The sequence below is a fragment of the Myotis brandtii genome, unplaced genomic scaffold (assembly GCF_000412655.1).
Source record: "Myotis brandtii unplaced genomic scaffold, ASM41265v1 scaffold613, whole genome shotgun sequence".
In the NCBI taxonomy this organism is placed as follows: Eukaryota; Metazoa; Chordata; class Mammalia; order Chiroptera; family Vespertilionidae; genus Myotis; species Myotis brandtii.
The window spans coordinates 1,857,712-1,878,088 of NW_005370332.1; the positions used below are offsets into that span (position 1 = coordinate 1,857,712).

General features: G+C 36.7%; 1 protein-coding gene across 6 annotated transcripts in view; it reads left to right on the forward strand.

Annotated features, from left to right (window-relative positions):
* Positions 1–20,377, forward strand: part of PLS3 (plastin 3) — a 96,921-nt gene that overhangs the window by 60,757 nt on the left and 15,787 nt on the right. For all 6 annotated transcript variants that reach the window (XM_005879913.2, XM_005879912.2, XM_014528072.1 and 3 more), the window contains 4 exons: positions 10,513–10,676; positions 16,898–17,027; positions 17,530–17,662; positions 19,880–19,961. In XM_005879913.2, the coding sequence (XP_005879975.1) occupies positions 10,513–10,676; positions 16,898–17,027; positions 17,530–17,662; positions 19,880–19,961 (509 nt within the window). The remainder of the gene's footprint in view (positions 1–10,512; positions 10,677–16,897; positions 17,028–17,529; positions 17,663–19,879; positions 19,962–20,377) is intronic.

Below are 20,377 nucleotides of genomic sequence, written 5' to 3' on the forward strand. Positions count from 1 at the left end.
GGGGCCTTCCAGCTGCCGGCTGGGGCCTTCCTTACACGCTGCCCCCTTGTGGTATGCGCATGGCATAGCAAGTGGTCAAACTCCCAGTCGGTCGAACTCCTGAGGGGACAATTTGCATATTAGCCTTTTATTATATAGGATTGCATGCCTTGGGAAGAATAATGAGCACCAGCCAGAGTGACTATTCATAATCCCATCAGAATTCTAATTAGAAAAGATTAAATTGTCCAGAATCTAACATGATTTGTGTGTGTGTGTGTGTGTGTGTGTGTGTGTGTGTGTGTGTATGAAAACAAAATCAGCCATAGATACCATTTACTGTAAGACTACTACCCAATCTGATATTAGACTGGTTATGAAAACTCAGCAGGTAAATTCTTGGCTGCAAGATTTTTAAAATCTCATTATTCTATAGAAATCACCTTATAATTGTTTTAGGATTATATTTCATTTGAACTTTGTTTTATTCAAATTCATCTTTCAGTGTTGGGGACAGCCTAATTTGTTTCCTTATGAATAGAATTTTGGGGTAGGGACCATGACTTATTACTGCTATTTTTTATTCTTCAAGGCCTTGCTGCCTGAAATAAATGTTTACTGTTGAATACAGGCCTTTTTCTCATGTACAGAAATATTTCTGTGAACAATATTTTTTAAAACTTAAAGATAAATTAAATATGTTTCCCTGATGGAACTGGAATACTTTTTATCAGTAAAAGAGCTTAATTGTTCCTTAAAAGCTTAATGATATAAAGAGGGTTGACCAATGACCTCCATGGAGGAAACAAGGTTAATTGTACTAAGTGAGGGATCAATTAGAGCTTGGACTACAAGAAAGGCTCATTGTTGGAACTGCTGTCTTAATGTTATATTTTGGAGGATTTAGGGTTGGCAAACAGCTTCCCAAAGCCAAGAGATTGGACCATATGGCTTATTGGAGTCCCTACCAGGCATATACATATTCCTAATGTATGCAGACTCTTATTACTCTTACTAGAGGCCCGGTGCACGAAATTTGTGGGGGGGGCGGGGGGGAGGTCCCTCAGCCCGACCTGCACCCTCTCTATTCTGGGACCCCTCAGGGGTGTCCGACTGCCGGTTCAGGGATTGGGCCTAAACTGGCAGTCGGACATCCCTCTCACAATCTGGGACCGCTGGCTCCTAACCCCTCCCCTGCCTGCCGGCCTGATCACCCTAACTGCTCTCCCCTGCCAGCCTGATCGCCCCTAACTGCCTCTGCCTCGGCCCCGCCACCATGGCTTTGTCCAGATGGACATCCGGAAGATGTCCCGTATAATTAGCATATTACCCTTTTATTAGTATAAATATGCTGTACTTAGGAATTCTGGAGTCCAAAATTTCTTCCTGTTTTGCATTTTATTATTTTGTATTCCCCCACTCAGTATCTAGTTCAGTGTTACACACATGTTAGGTTCTCAATAAATATTTAATTGATTGAATCCCAAGGAATTGTATATAGTCTTTTCATATAGTAGGACTTTGTCATTATCAACTATAAACCCAAAGGGGCCCTTTATTATGAAGATTTTCATCATGGTGGAATTTATTACTAAAGGTTTTGGCCACTACATTATAGCACATAAAATTTATATATTTTTTCAGCATAATAAAGGCTTATGTGTAGTCTTTGAGAAAAGTGTTTAAAGACCCAGCTGAATCTTTTGATTTTCTTTTAAAATCTTTGTAGTTTTTAGTTGTTGTTAGTTACGGAGCCCTCAGCAATTGTCAAAGTTGTTATGGAAATCCTTTTATTTTTTTCTTCATTCAGGGAAACTTGATTTTTTTAATATGTTTTTATTCTTTTAAGCACTTTATTTTTTAAATTTATTTTATTGTTGAGAGTATTAGAGATGTCCCCCATTTTCTTCCCTTTAGAGGAAGGGAGAGGGAGAGAGAGAAACATCAGTGTGAGAGAGAAACATCCTTTGGTCGCCACCCACAAGCACCTGGGCATGTGCCCCGACCTGGTTTGCTTGGAGCCCGGGACGATGCTCAACCAACTGAGCCACTCTGGCCAGGGAAACCTGATGTCAAAAACAAGCTCCATAACTTATTTTCCTGTCAAGGACAATTATTATTTTGGGAGTAGTGAGGACTACTTGATCTCAGTTCATTTGTGACAAAATATGGAAATCATTATACGATTTTTCCCATCTATTAACAAAAATAGCTTTGATTTTCCTCTTTAGAAATTCAGCAAAATCATAGTGTGTGGGGAAAATCTCTGTAATTATTACCACTAGTCATGTGTTTTGTTCAATCAACTAATAGTGCCTTGAAACTCTTTACTAGCAATAAATAGAGTATTAGGGTTTAAAGTTCTCCTTTCACTCACTTTCTGCACCTGCTTAGTGTTAAGCTCCGAGCAGTATATTTTCATTTCATTATTTAAATTTTCTCAACATTTGTTTCCAGTATTTCCCACTGGGATGGCAGAAGCCTTGGCTCTCACTTTGTTCCTACTTCATGATGTTTCTGTTTGAATTGAAATGCTGCAATGCTGCATAAGTTCTTCCTAAAGAAGAATAATTTAAAACTTTCAGAACACTTAGGAAGTTAATATTTACCAACTAGAATGTCTTTTACATTCTGATTTTGCTAGATCATTTGGATGATTACTTGTAATAAAGATCAATTTATGGAATGTAAGTCTTTTCAGATTGGCCTTTAATCCTGCAAACACTGACATCTGACTTTTTCTCTCCTAAGCAATCACTAGCTACTGTGCTTTTTAAAAAATGAATTCAGCAGTTTTGAAATAAAAGAATAATGGGGTTTCTTAAATGACTAGGAATGGTATGGGTATATTCCTTTGAGGTTGCCCACCAAACTAAGCCAAAAAATGTTGGTTATGGTGGTTGTAGCTATAGCAGATTTTCTCATCTCAGGAAGTTGAGTTGTTTCAAGTTACTTGATATTCTCTAGTATATAAAAACCACATCAGGGTGATGCCACAAAAAACATGGTGGTTTAGTTTGATTTACTTTTAGTATTCAATAAAACTACATCAGTGCACATTTGTTTAATTATGACTTAAAAAATAAAACTATAGCCCAACCAAAAAAATAAACTGGCCAGTACTCTTTCACTGTGCCATCTGGTTAATTACAGATGGAATATTAGAAATGGAGGTCTTAGAATAGTTTGAAAAACCATGTTTTGACGGTATGGAAGATGGAATAAAAGTGTGTAAAAAAAAGTCAGCAAAGACAATAAAAATTCTGCAAATGCTAAAAAACAGGTGTTTGAGTATTCGGGGGGGAGAGCAGGAGCACATGTGTGTGAGAATGCGCTCATGAGAGCATGTGTGTAGCTGTGAACTAGTATGTGTTTTTAAGGTGGGAGAATGGCAGCAAGTGGAAAATGATGGTCCTGCTAGAAATTTTGAGTTGGAAAAGAATTGCTAGACAACACTTTTGATTGCCTGTCTCAGCTCTCTAACCTTGTTCAGCCTTCAGCTGTACTTGACCTCCACCTTAGAGGATCCACTATTAGTATGAACTCTTAGGTAGGAACCTTCATTCTACCTTTAGCTGGGACGCATTAAACTGCCTCATATATTTACTAAACTGAGCTACCTCAAAAGGTATAAGCTGGGAAAGGCAAAATTCATGTTCAGCTAAGCATCTGGAGATGTTTAGCAGCTGCCTTTTCTAAAGTTTTAATGCCAATGAAAGCTTGACTTTACTGCTTAGATTTTAGGGTGGAATATAATCTAAATTCTTCTGCACAAGTCTTTTGGCTGAGTATTTTAAATGAACGTATTGTGTGCTTTCATGGACATTTAAGGTCACGTGTGTATGTGTGTAAATCCATTATTGTTACATTCCTTTTGTCTTTTTTAGTGCAAAAATGTTGTGGAATATATTGGTTAAACTAAATGGAACTTTTAAACCAGCTTTTCGGAAAGGAAGTGCATCTGCACTTGATTGGTTTTCTTCTTTAAGTCCTAAAGAGCACTGTCCAGGGTGGGTTAGTAAAGAGGTTGCATCTGTGTTGCAGATGAGGACCCACATATGCATCCTCTTTACAAAGATGCTAGATTTAGACAGAGTCAAGGATGGTTAAAGCAACACACACACACACACACACACACACACACTGGGGGTCCAAGGAAATCCCAGTCTTTCTTACTGTCAGGTTTATTAGACGAAGTAGCACCCCAAAAGATGCGTCTGAAGTGATAGATTGCTCCACATACCACCTGAACATGGGCAGTGTAAAACAGCAGCTAAAATCAAAACCACTTGAATTCTGGCTCAGCTTTCTCCAGACAAGTACTTAAAATAGCTTAAATAACAGGATGCAAGGGGAGGGAAAACATTTCCTTTTAAGGATATGCATTCTTGGTGTGATTCAAACTTCTGCAGGAACATGGCTGCATAATAAGTTTATTTACTTTAAGGTTACTTGGGGGAGGGTGTTGGGAGAGTTAGCTGGCATTGAAAATAATACTTGGTAGAAGAGCATAATGAGGTTTCTTTTCAAACAGAATGCAGATGTGAACCTACATGTGTCACGAGAGAGAGAGGAGGCACACAGAGAGAATCTGTTGTTACAAACAGTTGGTTCCTTCCTGATAATTCAGTAGCCTGCATGAAAGATGAGCCTTTCTGGTGCTGCATGGGGGCCTCTTAGGGATTATTTTTTAAGTTCAGTGATTTTTCTTTAAAAATCAGAACACTTGCCCTGACTGGTTTGGCTCAGTGGATAGAGCGTCGGCCTGCGGACTGAAGGGTCCCAGGTTCGATTCCAGTCAAGGGCATGTACCTGGGTTGCGGGCACATCCCCAGTAGGGGGTGTGCGGGAGGCAGCTGATTGATGTTTCTCTCTCATCAATGTTTCTAGCTCTCTATCCTTCTCCCTTCCTCTCTGTGAAAAATCAATAAAATATATTTTTTTAAAAATCAGAACACTTGGTCAGTTTATTAAAATTTAGCTCTACTCTCTGTGAGAACTTTGGTCAGTGGGTAGGTGGAGTTTCTTCTTTCCTGCCTCCCATTAAAGTGTACCCATACTGTCCAAATTTTCTGGACCAACAAGTTGAGACATATGCTTACAGAAACATTGAGAATACTCTAGGCGATATAGGTCATATGATAGTATCTACTTTATCGGGTGGCTGACTATATGTTGCTGGAACAGAAGTCTTCAAAATGCAGAACCTGTCTGACCCCATGCCAATGTATAGTTAGTGAAGAAGTGGGAAATGTGTCAGAAAAGGGTTCCAGAGTACTTGCACCTTGAATGAGAACATCAAGGATGCCATTATGCCAGGCGGTTGTGATTTTAGTTTTTAGTTGTTAAAACTGTTTTCAGTGTAGGTCTGTGTATTTTGGGTCAGGTTATTATTAAATCTTACGTTTATGTCAAACCCAGAAAAGGAAAAGTTCACAATCAAACTTAGTTCTGAGCTCCTGCTTAATAATGTCACTGATGATGGGAGCTTTCTAAAATGCTCCTGTTCTATCTCATTTCCTGCCCTTTCAAAGTACAGCATGTTACATCTCTGATATTGTTTAAGGGTGTGTGTGTGTGTGTGTGTGTGTTGGCTGGGGATTAGCATAAATTAGCATAAAACTCTTTAAAAATAATTGCACCCAATTTTGTCTTTCAAGTACTTTAGCAGCTGGGATATGTTGTAAAATTAATTGCAAGCTGCCTTTTTAGACTTCCTCTGCCTTCTTATTGAAATTGAAATTGTTTTCTTCAAAAGATGTGATTTAAGAATTCTAGGCACACAGTGCAATATATAGATCATGTATCATAGAAATGTACACTTGAAATCTATATTATTTTATTAACCAATGTCCACAAATATATTCCATTAAAAAAAGAATAAAATATGAACAGAAAAAAAATGCCTTTGATCACAGGAGGTAGTAAAAGCTAGATATACTGATAAAATAGGTGAAACTTTTAAAATATGTAAAACTAAATGACACATGTTCAATGACTCTTCTCCCATCTCAGCAAAGATATAGGGTAGATATTCTAAGTGACTCAAAAGTTTTGCAAGGATTTTAAAGCCACAGTTTCAAGTACAAACCAGGATGTTCTGTCTGATTAATTTCTGTATCTAGTATGTAGCCCAGTGCCTGCCACAGAGTAGGTACTCAATTTGCTCTGGAGGTTCACTCATGCTAAACAAGTGTCTATTGTCTTCCTTAATACAGTAAAGCAGGTTTCTACATTTAGAACAAGAGAGGTCCTGAACCTGACAACCATCGCTGGTTGTCTACTTGGGTACTCCTCAGTGGGTGTGTTCACTTAGAAAACCAAATTACAGATCTGAAGGCTTCTGGGTGGGGACAGGATTAGAACAAAGTAAATGAGATTGAATGTTATTTAAGGGATATTTCTGTCGTTATGGTTTCCTGATAGAATTGCCATTCCGTCTGGTAGTGCTATTTCTTTTTTGTTTTTTGTCATTGCTGTTTAATTTTGTTTTTAAAATGCTCATTAGACTAGAGCATTCTTTTCCTGGTTAATTACTTAGGAATCAATGATTCTACAGAAATCATTTTTTCCATTGCTTATTATATGCAAGGTACTGTGCTACATATTGGGGTGGGAGGTAAAAAAAGATTAAGCAGAATATCAAGGGGTTTGCAACCTAATAGGATTGTCATGAAATGACAATTCTTGTTCCTCCAACCCTCCCCCTTTAAAATGTTCCTGTCAATTACTAAAGCATCTGTTATTACTACTCTTACTTTGAAATGGAGTTTCCACATGTAGTTATTTTATGTTAGTTATATTTTAGGGTGGCTACTTCCTGGCATCTTTTAATCACATCAGTGAGCTTCTAATTAATGCTCATGAGAGGTTATTTCAGAGGGGGCTCACCCAAGTGGTAGTTCTCCCCTTTGCCTACAACTATATTGCGAATAAACTGCCAGATAGACTAGACTCTCAGGTAGCTTTGAATTCATTATAGTTCTCCAATATTTATTTTAAAGCATCTCTACCTTCTACTTTTATTATATCTCTGAGAATACAAGGACAGTTAAGTACCTGTTATATGCTAGGTATAAACTGGAGATTAAATTAAACTCCGATTATGTCATTTCAAACGTCAGAGGAAAATAGAATACATTTTACAGTATTTTCTATCAGAAATTGCTAAAGTGGACAAAGTTTTGATAGTTGCACAGAATAAGCTACTTCCTTCAATAAAGGTGTCAGAAAAAAATGAAGGAAATTTATTTATATAATGAGGTATAGTAATGGTCAGAATATCACTCCATATTTTTTTAATATGTATTATGATTTTATCTCATTAAAAAAGGTATGTGTGGGGGTGTGGGTGAGTGTGGTTTGTGAAGTCCTGTGTGTATTGAATTTAGAGTCAGGGTGTGTTAGAGCTAAAAAGGGACCTTAGAGAGAGATCATTTTATGCAAAGCACTCCTTTTACAGATGAGAAAACTAAGACCTAGAGAGAGAAATTGTGTAAACTAGTAGCCAAGGTGAAATTTGATCCTGTATCACATTACTCCCTCTGCTGTGTCCTTCCAGCTATGCTATGTGTCTTGCACTGTGCCACACTTGCAGTGAGCTCAGTTCTAACTTTTTAAAGAAATGGGAGGAAACACATCAGTATATGCATGGGAGAAAGGTGTATTGAAACCCAAGAATTTCATTCATCAAAAGTTGCTAAAATCCTGCCACAGTGCCCCGTGGATTACTTTGTTCTTTGTAGTGACTACAGATGTTGCTGGATTGATTTCTACATATAAACACTTTACTAATAAAGTGTTTGATATATGACCTTTATAAATTCAAATCAAAGAGAGTGAAGATGTGCCCTAGCATTACCTTGAAAGAAATAAGTGATTTTCAGAAGTGTTGAGTGGTTTGGGGATGATAGGTTTTTTTGTTTATTAGTTTGTTTTTAAAATATTTATTGTTGAAAGTATTACATATGTCCCTTTTCCCCCCATTGACCCCCTCCAGCCCACCTCCTACCCCCTGCCCGGGGATGATGTTTTAAAAGCATAGAGATTTTAACTGATAAATTTAAAATTTTATCATCTATTTTTATGAACATTTGTTTGACTCTGGAGTATACTTCATTAAAACTAAACATAGGCCCGGCTGGCGTGGCTCAGTGGTTGAGTGTCGACTGTGAACCAGGAGGTCACGGTTCGATTCCTGGTCAGGGCACATGTCTTGGGGTGTGGGCTCGATCCCCAGTGTAGGCATGCAGGAGACAGCCGATCAATGCTTCTCTCTCATCGTTGATGTTACTTTCTCTCTCTCCCTCTCCTTTCCTCTCTGAAATCAATAAAAATATTTTTTTAAAAAAAACTAAACATCAAATTTTATCAGGGGAAATGGTTTCATGTAGGATATTTAATATTTTAATAATTGGCCCAAAATGGCCAATATGAAGTACACTGAGATAATACTTAGGATAAAGTCCAAAGTATGTTTCATGGCCTTTAAGAAGTTTTATGATCAGCTACCTAACTTCATCTCTCACTTTCTCCTTTGCTTACTCTGCTCAAGTCATACTGGATCTTTTCTGTTCCCTAAATAAACTAGACACTCTTCCACACCAGACGTCACATTTGCTGTTTCCTCTACCCGCAGTCTTTTTCCCCAGATACCCACATGATTTGCTCCTTTACCTCACCTATGTCATCATTCAAATACAACTTCCTCAAAGTGTTGACCAAAAATGTCTCTAGAAGTTTCTGAATGTCCCCTGGGAGGAGGGGGTAAATTAGCACCCAGTCTAACCCCTTGCTTTATTTTTTCTTCAAAGCACTTACATTACATTATATTTTATAGTCATACCTCATGTTATATTTGCTTATTAGTTGTCATTGGAATGTGAGCTCTTTGACAGCAAGAATTTCTTTCATTGGTTGCAGTATCTGCAATCCCAAGAACAGTACCTGGTACAGAGTTTATAAGTAATGGATCACTAGATTAACTATTCACAAAACATTGTCTTGTCTTGAACAGTGCCATCATCATCTTGGGTCATTTCTCTATTCAGATTGTTTCCTTTTATTATAATAATTCAATATACATGAAAATGACTGGGGAAATAAGGAATAAAAATAAAAAGCATTGTTAAACAGTAGGTATTTGAAATTGCTGGTGGAAGTCCAACTTTCTTTTTTTTAAAAAAAAATTTTGTTTTATTGCTTAAAGCATTACAGAGAGTATTACATATGTCTCCTTTTTTGTTCCCCCTTGACCTTTCCCCAGCTTCCCCTACCCCCCAGTGTCTTGTGTCCATTGGTTATGCTTATAGGCATGCATACAAGTCCTTCGGTTGATCTCTTACGCGTACCCCCCCCCAACCCTCCCCAGCCTTCCCGCTGTAGTTTGACAGTCTGTTTGATGCTGCTCTGCCTCTGTATCTATTTTTGTTCATCAGTTTATATGGTCTTTATTATCCATAAATGAGTGAGATCATGTGGTATTTTTCTTCCATTCCTGGACTCTCTTAAGCTGTGCAGTAACAACGCAATACTGTGAGAAAATGATGGTCAATTGCAATCCCAGGCATTGATTTCATTAGCAATATTATTATGACAGATTGTGTCATACACACCCTTCAAAAATACCTTCTAAACTTGGTGTTTCGTTTCTTGGGATATATTCCTAGAAGTGGGATCACTGGGTCAAATGGAAGTTCCATTTTTAAATTTTTGAGGAAACTCCATACTGTCTTCCATAGTGGCTGCCCAACTTTCTTTACTAAAAAAAAAATGCTCAAGTGATCACAAACCTCAGTACATTAGCACTCTCCTTTTAAATAAACTTTTGGTCATTGATAGTTTTGTGAGTTTTTTTTTCATTCAACAGTTTCAGATTAAGCATCATCAGTACTGAGATATATACTCTGCTAAAACTCTAGTAGCACACACAAAGAAAGGTTATTTATAGAGTCATGGTAGACACTTGCATTACTCAGAGCTGCAATTATTTTTATGAACTTTATATTTGTGTTGGACTAATGTTTATTTACATTAATTTAAGAAATTGGCACTGAAAATGGTAACTTAATTTGAGGTGTGCTTTGTAATATAATCGGCATTAACTCATAAAACTATTCTATTAGACTAATGGAAGAAGAAGGAAAACACCCAAATAGCTACAATAAAAATTATTTTATACCATGTCAGTGTTTTATTGGTGTACAATGTATTCTTTTAATAAGTTCTATTAACTTCATTATTTAATTCTGATTTTATTAAGCAACCGTGCTTTCTTAATATTTGGGTTGCTATTTTAATAAGCAAAGCTACTTGTACACTGTTTAATATACAGGATACATGATGTAAAACCCTACTCTTTCTATTAAAATTTGCTTTTCCCTTTCAAACAACCTTAGGTACTAAACAATATGAAAGAAAAAAATTGTATTTAGGCAAGTTCATAAACTGAGCCTCAAATGGAGAAAAATAATAGGCTTACTTCTTTCTTCTAAAAGTTTTTTCCTATTTTGTTTGCTCTTCCTTTTTATAAAGATCTCAACAGCAATGGATTCATTTGTGACTATGAACTTCACGAGCTTTTCAAGGAAGCTAATATGCCATTACCGGGATATAAAGTGAGAGAAATTATTCAAAAACTCATGCTGGATGGTGACAGAAATAAAGATGGAAAGATAAGTTTTGACGAATTTGTTTATGTAAGTATGAAATGAAAATCCACCATTTTTACAACTGATTGTTCCGTTGTCTAGTGCAGTGGTCGGCAAACTCATTAGTCAACAGAGCCAAATATCAACAGTACAACGATTGAAATATCTTTTGAGAGCCAAATTTTTAAACTTAAACTATATAGGTAGGTACATTGTTATTAACTTAATTAGGGTACTCCTAAGCTGGCCTTTGCTAAAAACGTCCTCAATCTGATTGAGATACATTCGTTGAGGTCGACCCCTTCCAACTCTCCCATCCACACTCGTCTTGTATACTTGTTTCAGATAGACGAGTGTGGATGGGAGAGTTGGAAGGGGTCGACCTCAGAGAATGTACCTCAAAACAATGTACCTCCCCCCGCGCTGCATCTCCCATCGCCCACTTCTTCTAAGGCCACTTCTTCAAAATAGACTCGCCCAGGCCGAAAACCGACTTCTGCGCATGGGCCACGAAGTTTCAATTGCACTGTACATGCGAGCCCGCACATGGTATTTTGTGGAAGAGCCACACTCAAGGGGCCAAAGAGCCGCATGTGGCTCTCGAGCCGCGGTTTGCCGACCACTGGTCTAGTGGAATTATGGGAGTCATAAGTACCATCTTGCTAAGTTCCTAAATATATTGTATTAGTGCTGGTGTAACTAATGAAATTTCTCTCATCCTAGCCACTAAATTTAGTTAGCTCTTTTAGCCATTAAATATCTTAACAAAAGAATTGAGAAAACGGGCACTGACAAAGATGTAACATACTGCTCACTTTGTAAGGTGAACAGTCTCTTTTAGGGCTTCATTAAAGGGCATTTTCCAAGGTGCTAAATGACATCCTTGAAGTCCTCTTTCTCTCTCCCTCAGTGAACAGTGTGCTCCTAAATTTTAATAATACACCCTGACTCACAGTCTTGGAAGTTTCCTGAGTTGAACATTCTGATTAAAAAGATGTTTGCTACTCTTGCAGTAGTATTTAGCTGTACCATTTTCTCTAGGATGATAATTTTAACAATTAAAAGTTAGAAGCATGTCTTTTCAGTTCATTGGAAGAGGCATTTAAAATTCTTGTGTTCTTCTCTAGTATCATAAAATAATATTCAGTGTTAGGACCTGGTTTCTTAATTTTTTGACCCCCAAGTACCTGGTTTATTGTTCTGTACTCAGTGCTTGGAGAGAGAATGTGTAGCACTCACTGTTGATTTTAGCTGCTAGCGAGCGAGGTCTAGATTTTCTGGACATAGGCCATTTTTCAATCCGTATTCATTGACAAAGTATTTGAGATATATGTTAAAGAATAAATGTTACCTCTTCCCTCAATTAAGGACACCCTTAAGAATATAGTCAATAATATTATAATAGTTATGTCTGGTGCCAGGTGGGTACATGAATTATCAGGGGATCACTTTGTAAATTATATAATTGTCTGATCACTATACTGTACATCTGAAACTATAATATAAAATAATATTGATGTCTAAAAAAAAAACACTCTTAAGATTTTGTTTTTATTTATTATTAATTTAAGACCAAGTTTGACTAGATCTAATTAGGCATTCCTTGCAGTATTTGCAAATAGCTAAGCAGTGCCTAATATTTATCACAAACTTCCTAGCACTCCTATCCTCTTTTTTTTTTTTGCCCCAAGACACCTGAAATGACAACATATACCCATCAGTAACCACAGCAACTAAAATTCTGATATGTTCTCTCCAATTAGAATTATCCCCCTTTAAAAGCACCAAAAGAGTTCAAGAAGCAAGTTGACTAAGGAATGATGTCTACTTAGCTGATGGCATTTTGGGGAGGAGGGTTGTTATTGTTTTAAAAATGCAAACATGTTTCATAATTAAAACGATATAGTTCTTACCACCTTTTTTTGAAATACTGATTTCCTCCCCACAGTTTTTGTCTCCAGTTATTGCCAAAGCCTTTTGTTTTGAATTCTGTGTCCAATAGTAAGTTGCAGTTGACTTGCAATATGAGCACTTGCATGTCCTCTGCTGTATAACTTGCTCACCTTGTAACTGCATGTTTTATTGTGAATTTAAAGCAGCTTAGAGCAGTAGTTAACTGTGATTGGGGTTTTTAAAATATAACTTGCTGTTCAGAATTTTTGAATTTAGAAAGAACAGACTTAAGTCATTAAGATTTGCAGTGTGCCGGTATTGTTAAAGATAAAGTTATGAACATGTCTTTGAGAAAAATTGTCTTGGGGAAACAATTTTGTACATTTTGAAACGTTGCAGATTTTGCACAGCTATTTTTGGCCTTTACGTGAATGTACCTTAGTATATTCTTTAAAAGTTACATGCCTAATAATTTTGGCATCACCAGGGAATTTTTAAAGTAAAATATTAATAAGGACATTTTTATTTAAAATGTACATTTTAGAATAGGAAGGAATTGATACGTTTATACTCCATTTTACAAATTAAACAAACAAACCTGGGTTCCTGAAAAAGGAAGTGACTTACCCAACTTTACAAAGGGGATTAATGGCTCTTTTCAGTTATCTTCCTTCTATTCAAGAAATTTGAAATATGAAGGACAATAAAAATAACCTCCCTGAAGTTTCAGAATGACAACACCATGACTGTACTGAAAGTAATGGGCGTTTAACCAGATGTCTGTTCACTCCCATGTGCTTTGTCATCAATGAAATAGCTTACAAACTGTCTTATGGGTAGATCTCAGTTATCTGAGAAAGAGGAAGTTATACGTATCAGGTATTAACATAAGCAAATAGAAATAAACTTGTTGATGCATGTTAGCATTTTGTTTTTCATTTAAATTGCTGTTGTTACTAGGTTTAGGCCTACAACAAATCCCCCCTCCCCCCCGCCCCGCCCAATGTAAACCTGATACTTTGAAAACAAGCCTCTAACACTGGAAGCCAATCAATATACAGTATATGTATTTGGTAATTCTTTCTGAAATATTTCCTTTTTAAATTCTATGCCTCTGGATTTTTGGGGGGGCGGGGGGGGTGGCCACTAATTCTGTGCTGAGCTAGAAAGGAGGTGGGACTTTTGAAAGGAATAAGAAACATATATATTCCATAAAAGAGACTGGAAAAGATGTATAGATCGAGAGTGAGCTGTGCACACCAGGAGTTTTTTCACACCCGATAAAGCAAGTCCTTCCTCTTGGAGGGAAAACAGTGAGCTCATTAGTATCACAATGGGCAGCTTTGAAAATATTCATTGAGAAGTCTCCAGCACAGTAGTTGGCCTTGTGTTATCTCTGATTTCAGAGATTCTTGTTAAACCAAGGCTTATACTCAAATAGCTTTGTCATCCACTGGAGCAATTTCTTTTCTAAAGTCACAAACAAAATGCAAATTCTCGAGTAGTGAATCAGTTTAATAGATGCATAAATCTTCAATTATCTTTTATCTTTTAATTTTTTTAAATCTAAAGAACAGAGAAAATAATATAAAACTGAAAATTTGAGCTTGGCTGTAATAATTTTTAAAAAATATTTAGAAAATGAAGGTCATGTAACTTCTAAGACAATTAAAAATTAACTAATTTAATTGCAAGTTTGAATGTCATTCCTGAGCATCAGGAGTTTAGAACTATTCAGTAATTGCATCACAATATTGTACAGCATTTTTAATATTACTACTATTTGTATCATTTCTCTTTTCCATGATGTATATAAATTTAGATTTTTTTTTCAGCTGAAATTGTGATCATGGCAACAACCTAATTTTTAGAAGAAAATGATCCTTGAAGCAAAAACATTTGTAATACCAAAAATAATTTTTCATAAATCATTCTGCGGCAGTAACATTTGGGACATTTTTTGTCATTCCAGTGATTGATGATATGTCAGTCATGAGGAAACTTACACATTTTAGATTTTAATTTACTGGACAATGTTTTACTAAATGAAGTAGAGTTCAGAATGAGGTAGGATAGTGAATATTGTTTTTCCACTGAGCTGATATATAATTATTGAAGGAGGAGATATGGGGACAAAATGCATCACAGTTAAGATTGCTACATTCCCAGGTAACCATTTTATTGTATAATCTTGGCTTAGAAGTTAAAGGTAAATTGGATCAAATCAAAGTTAAATGGAAAAAATCAGAGTATAAGTAAAAATAATTTTAATAATTTGAAAATTACCCAGAATGCATGAGTTAGGTTCACACTACAGGAATCAAGGAGTCAAGAAATCCAGAGAGAAAGGAGAGTGATTTCGCTGGCTGTGTGCAGTATTTAGAGGAGTTAGTGTGCATGTGGGTGTCTATATTTGTATACATGTGGGTGTCTATGTCTACCCCCATCCACACACACACATGCATCTATTCTAAAATTCTACCTCTGAAATTACAGGTATAGCACAAAATCCCAGCTATAGAAATTGAGTAAGCTTGATATTGTAAAACTTACTGCTTACTATTTTCCTATATAAAATTGGGTTTATAAGTCCAAGGAAAGTAGGATTTAAGAAAGATAACAGCCCTGGCTGGGCAGCTCAGTTGCTTGGGCATCATCCCACGCACTGAAAGATTCCTGGTCAGGACACATGTCCAAGTTGCAGGCTCAACCCCCGGTAGGAGGCAGTTGATTGATGTTCTACTCTCACATTGATGTTTCTCTCTCCTTCTCCCTCTTTCTCTAAAAATCAATAAAAAATTGTACAAAACAAAACAAAACAAAAAAACACCCAAAATTCTTTAAAAACAAAGAAAAAGAAAGGTAACAGGAAAAGATGACTTTGTGATAGGGCCGCTGACAACACCAACAGCAACTTTTCTACCAGTTACAAAAAGTCACTCTCTAGGTGGGTTAATCACAAAAAGGTGCCCCGCCACGCCCTCCCCCCAAGACCTTTTCACATTTAGAAAAGGTACTCCTGCTTTCTGCCTTACACAGTCTAGTGCAGGACATAAAGTAGGCCTGGCTAGTGGATCATGGGCTGGATTTCAGCTTCTTCTCATGCTCGCTCTCCCAGATACAACCTGGATTGACCCTGTTCTATGAATTTCAAACGTAGGCTGCACTTCCTGAGATGAGTGTGTGCGTGAGAGAGAGAGTATGTACTTGTCCGTAATGCTAAAGGCCTTTGAGTTACTTTCTATTTGTTCAGTAACCTTTTCGTTAGGACCTTATGTTTCTTTTGATAAGTGCACTTATGTGTTCTAAACACCTTTTAAAGAAATTTTTATGGAGATGCCACATCTTGTTCTTGTTTTACTGGCAGTGACTAATTTAGCCATGCACATTGGTAGATCAGGAACAAATTTAGAGTTAGGTCAATTCCAGTATTTAAGAAATATATAGACAGTCCTTTAAATTGTCCATTCATTCAGCCAAGTAGGCTGTGACATTTGCTTTGCTACAGCCTGCTCTTGGGCAATTAGAATTTGCAAGTTAATTTAGTTAGCCATGTCCCTTGTCGTGCAGAGACTCTGGACTTCCTAAATGTACAAACAAGACAATCACTGAAAAGCCTCTTGTCTGTGTTTATTCACAATAGTCATATATTGCTGCCAACTAAGCACATTTTTCACCTTATTATTCTATACATTTTGATTGAACAAACTCCTACTGAGCTACCCTATTACACCAAAAATCGGTTTTTTGGTTGAGTCATAAATTTTCATCTTTCTTTGCACTAAGAATTGTGGTTAAAGAATCGGGGATCTTTTAACCTCTTCTCTCCAGGAAAAGAGCAAAGCCTCCCTTGTTCGTAGAAAATGAACAGGTTTCCCTATGCCTTTGTCGCACACTAGTTTTCAGCTTGAAGTGGATTCACTGCATGTGGCACTTAATGTTTTTGACAAGTGTGTGCCGTTTCCTTTCTGGTGCTTCGTTTTCAGTAGCAGTGTTGTAGTACTCGGTTACCATTTAAAAACCCAAGCCTAGCCCTGGCCAGTGGGGCTAAGTTGGTTCGAGCATTGTCCCAGGCATGTACACTGAAAGGTGGCGGAATTGTGCACATGCTTGGGTTTCTGGTTCAATCCAGTTTCGGGGCGCATATGGGAGGCAACCAATCAATGTTTCTCTCTCTCTCTCTCTCTCTCTCTCTCTCTCTCTCTCCCTCCCTCTAAAACCCTTTTTTTTAATATTGAAGCTCAGTTCTCCATATTTTTTAGCGCTCATCTATGGGGGAAAATTTAAGTGATCAGCGTATAGAAGAAGTTAACTATGCTTATTGTTCTGCCTGATATAAAATTAATTGTGAATTGACAACATATTTCAATTAATAGATTTTCCAAGAGGTGAAAAGCAGTGATATTGCTAAAACCTTTCGCAAAGCCATCAACCGGAAAGAAGGGATTTGCGCTCTGGGAGGAACGTCAGAGCTCTCCAGTGAAGGAACACAGCATTCCTACTCAGGTAACAGTTTCACGTGCAGTAAGTTAACACAATGAACTCAGTGGGGTGCACGCTACAAGGTCAAGGAGGGTCTTTAGAACAACATTGCCTCCTAATTAAGAATACAGGAGTCCTTTGCAACATATATTTGGACTTGGCGATAAATACTTGCTGTAAAGGCATCACAAGTATTGTATGGCTTTGTTCGCTTGCAAGAGATATGATACAATATGTGTAATGACAAGCTTCATTATGGTAGAGTTCTATAGTAATATAAAAATGTACAACATTTTTGTAACTAAATTCTCTAAGAATCAATTAACTCTGCTCTGGTTTTTGTTGTTGTTAGTTTTATAATTCCTAATAGCCACTGGGTTGCATTCAAATGTCTGGGTTTCCAAAGACGATGACCACATGTGTGTGACACATTCACGTTCGGCATTACTGAACAACTCTTTTAGGCCTTAAAGCCATATTTAACCCAGAGTATGAACTAACTTCTTGTTATTCAACATAATTTTAGAGGAAGAAAAATATGCTTTTGTTAACTGGATAAACAAAGCTTTGGAAAATGATCCTGATTGCCGACATGTTATACCAATGAACCCAAATACTGATGACCTGTTCAAAGCTGTTGGTGACGGAATTGTGCTTTGGTAAGATGTTGGCTTATTTTATACCCAAGTTTCCAAAGGTAGTGTTCCAGCTTCATCTTGGGAAATAGTTAGAATTGAAAATTGTACTGGTTCTGCCCCTGTCATTTCATCTCTAGGTCTGTCCATAAAAGTACCACCAAAACATGAATCTAAAACTCAGCCATTTAGCCTGGGAGCCTCTTTATACGGAAGCTCTCAGCTTCAGATTTCTTGTCATCATTGAGCAGGTAGCGCATTATAACTTTGTTGAACTTAAGTATGCCAGTAATTTTTTATTCTAAAGTACCATTGCTTCCAAAAGAAACAAAAAGGCTACAATTCAGCCCTAGCCAGTTTGTCTCAGTGGATAGAGCATTGGTCCGCAGACTGAACGGTCCCATATTTGATTCCGGCCAAGGGCACATGCCTGGGTTGTGGGCTCGATCCCCAGTAGGAGGGTGTGCAGGAGGCAGCCCATCAATGATTCTCTCTCATCATTGTTTCTATCTCTCTTTCCCTCTCCCTTCCTCTCTGAAATCAAGAAAATTTAACAATAAAAAGCTACACTTCAATTCTCACTCTCCAATTACTTATTTTTGAAAAATTCATTTCTCACTACTGCTACCCCAGAGCCAACAGTATCTTGGCAGAAATGACATAAGATTATCAACACTTTGTCAGTTGATGCGCCTATTTATAAAGGCTGTGTAGCACGGGAGTTAAAAGCATACCCTATAATCAGCCTGCCTGGGTTCATATTCAGTCTCTGCCATTCAATAGCTATGTAACTGTAATCAAGATTCCAGCCCATTTGCATTTCACTTTCCATCTGTTATGATTTCTATATTATACTTTCCTCACAGGGCTGTTGTGAGCATTAAGTAAATGACTACTTACATATAGAGTGCTTAGAACAGTGGATATATTTTCTATGATATTATACAGTAATAAAATTCCTTTTTGTAATAAAGTCATTTTGTTTGAAAAACTGATTTTAAAAATGTAAGATATCCCGTGCCCTGGCTGGCATGGCTCAGGAAGTTAGAGCATCTGCCCTTCACACTGAAAGGTCTCGGGTTCAATTCCCAGTCAAGGGCATAGTACCTGGGTTGCAGGTGCAATCCCCAGCCCCCAATCTGGCAGTGAGCCAGAGGCAACCAATCAATGTGTCTCTCTCACAATGTGTGTCTCTCACATGGAAACTCTTCTCTCTTCTCTCTCTCTCTCTCTCTCTCTCTCCTCCCTCCCACCCTCCTTTCCACTCTCTCTGAAAATCAATGGAAAAAATGTCCTTGGAGGAGGATTTTAAAAAGTAAATAAAGTGTAAGATATCCCCTATTTTGTCACTTATGGATACTAAAGAAATAGCTCCCCATGTGTTTTAATAGGGAGAAATAATATGGTACTATTTAGTCAATATGTAAATTTTGCATGGAAAGTAGCATCAGTTTTCTTATGCAGAAAAACATGTTTTAGGGCAATATTATAAACATTTAAAGTTTTAGAGTCTAACTCCAAATTTTACCAAATGAGATTCTTCCTAATAAGTTACAGATTCTAGCCTAATTAGCATAACCTTTCTTTCTCTCACCACTGTATTACATGCATCAAATATAGTGTGCCTAGCTCATCATTTAAGCACTCAATTATTTGGTGAATGAAAGAATTTCATGCTCACCTAATTTTACCTCTTTGTGAATAAATGGCATTTTTAATTGCGAATTATATAATTTAGAAGAGACTCAATTTCTATGTGGGATTTTATCAGTTTTTAACATTTATTCAATAAAGTTTTTTTCAATATCCAAGTTATTCATTTTTATAAAAGAATGTGGAAAATACAAAAATAAAATAAAATGAGAAAATAGGCCCCAATCCCCAACTCAGAAGTACCCAACTACTGTAAACATTTTGGTCTTTTTTTAATTTGCATTGTGTGTAGTTTTTTTTTATGATAAACATGATAAAAGTCATATATTGCATTTATTTTTTTCAGATTACATGAGAGCTATAATAAGCTTTAAATATTTCTTTTTTAAAAATATACTTTTTATTGTTGATAGTATTACAGATAAGCCTTAAAATATTTCTGAATATTTACAAACTCTTTAAAATAAATCAACTCTGTATCATAGAATTGTACACTTGAAACCTATATTATTTTATTAACCAGTGTCACCCCAATACATTCAATAAAAGAAAGAAAAAATAAGTCTTCATTTTTGAATTTTGTTTCAGTAAAATGATCAACCTTTCAGTTCCTGATACAATTGATGAAAGAGCAATCAACAAGAAGAAACTTACACCCTTCATCATTCAGGTATGCATTATTCTCCCCTCTGTCTTCTATGAAACTGCAATTTAAGGATTTGTTCTACAGACCATAGGCTCTGCACTTGTATCTTCTCGTTTAATTCTTACAACTCTGAGTTTAGGATTGTTATCCAGATTTTACAGAGAACAGAACTGGAACTCAGAAGTGTTTCTGAGCTTTTCCGAAATTAATGTTGGAACTGAGGTTCCAACCCAGCTCTAATTCCAAGCCATATGTTTTTTCATTACATATTGTGGTTCAAATATGCAGAAATAAGCAAACATATAGGGTAGGGCAAAAGTAGGTTTACAGTTGTTTGTATGGAAAATAGTACAATCTCTCTCTATCTATCTATATATATATATATATAAGCCTAAGTGACCGTTGCAACCGAAACAACCAAACGGATGACTGAACAGGTT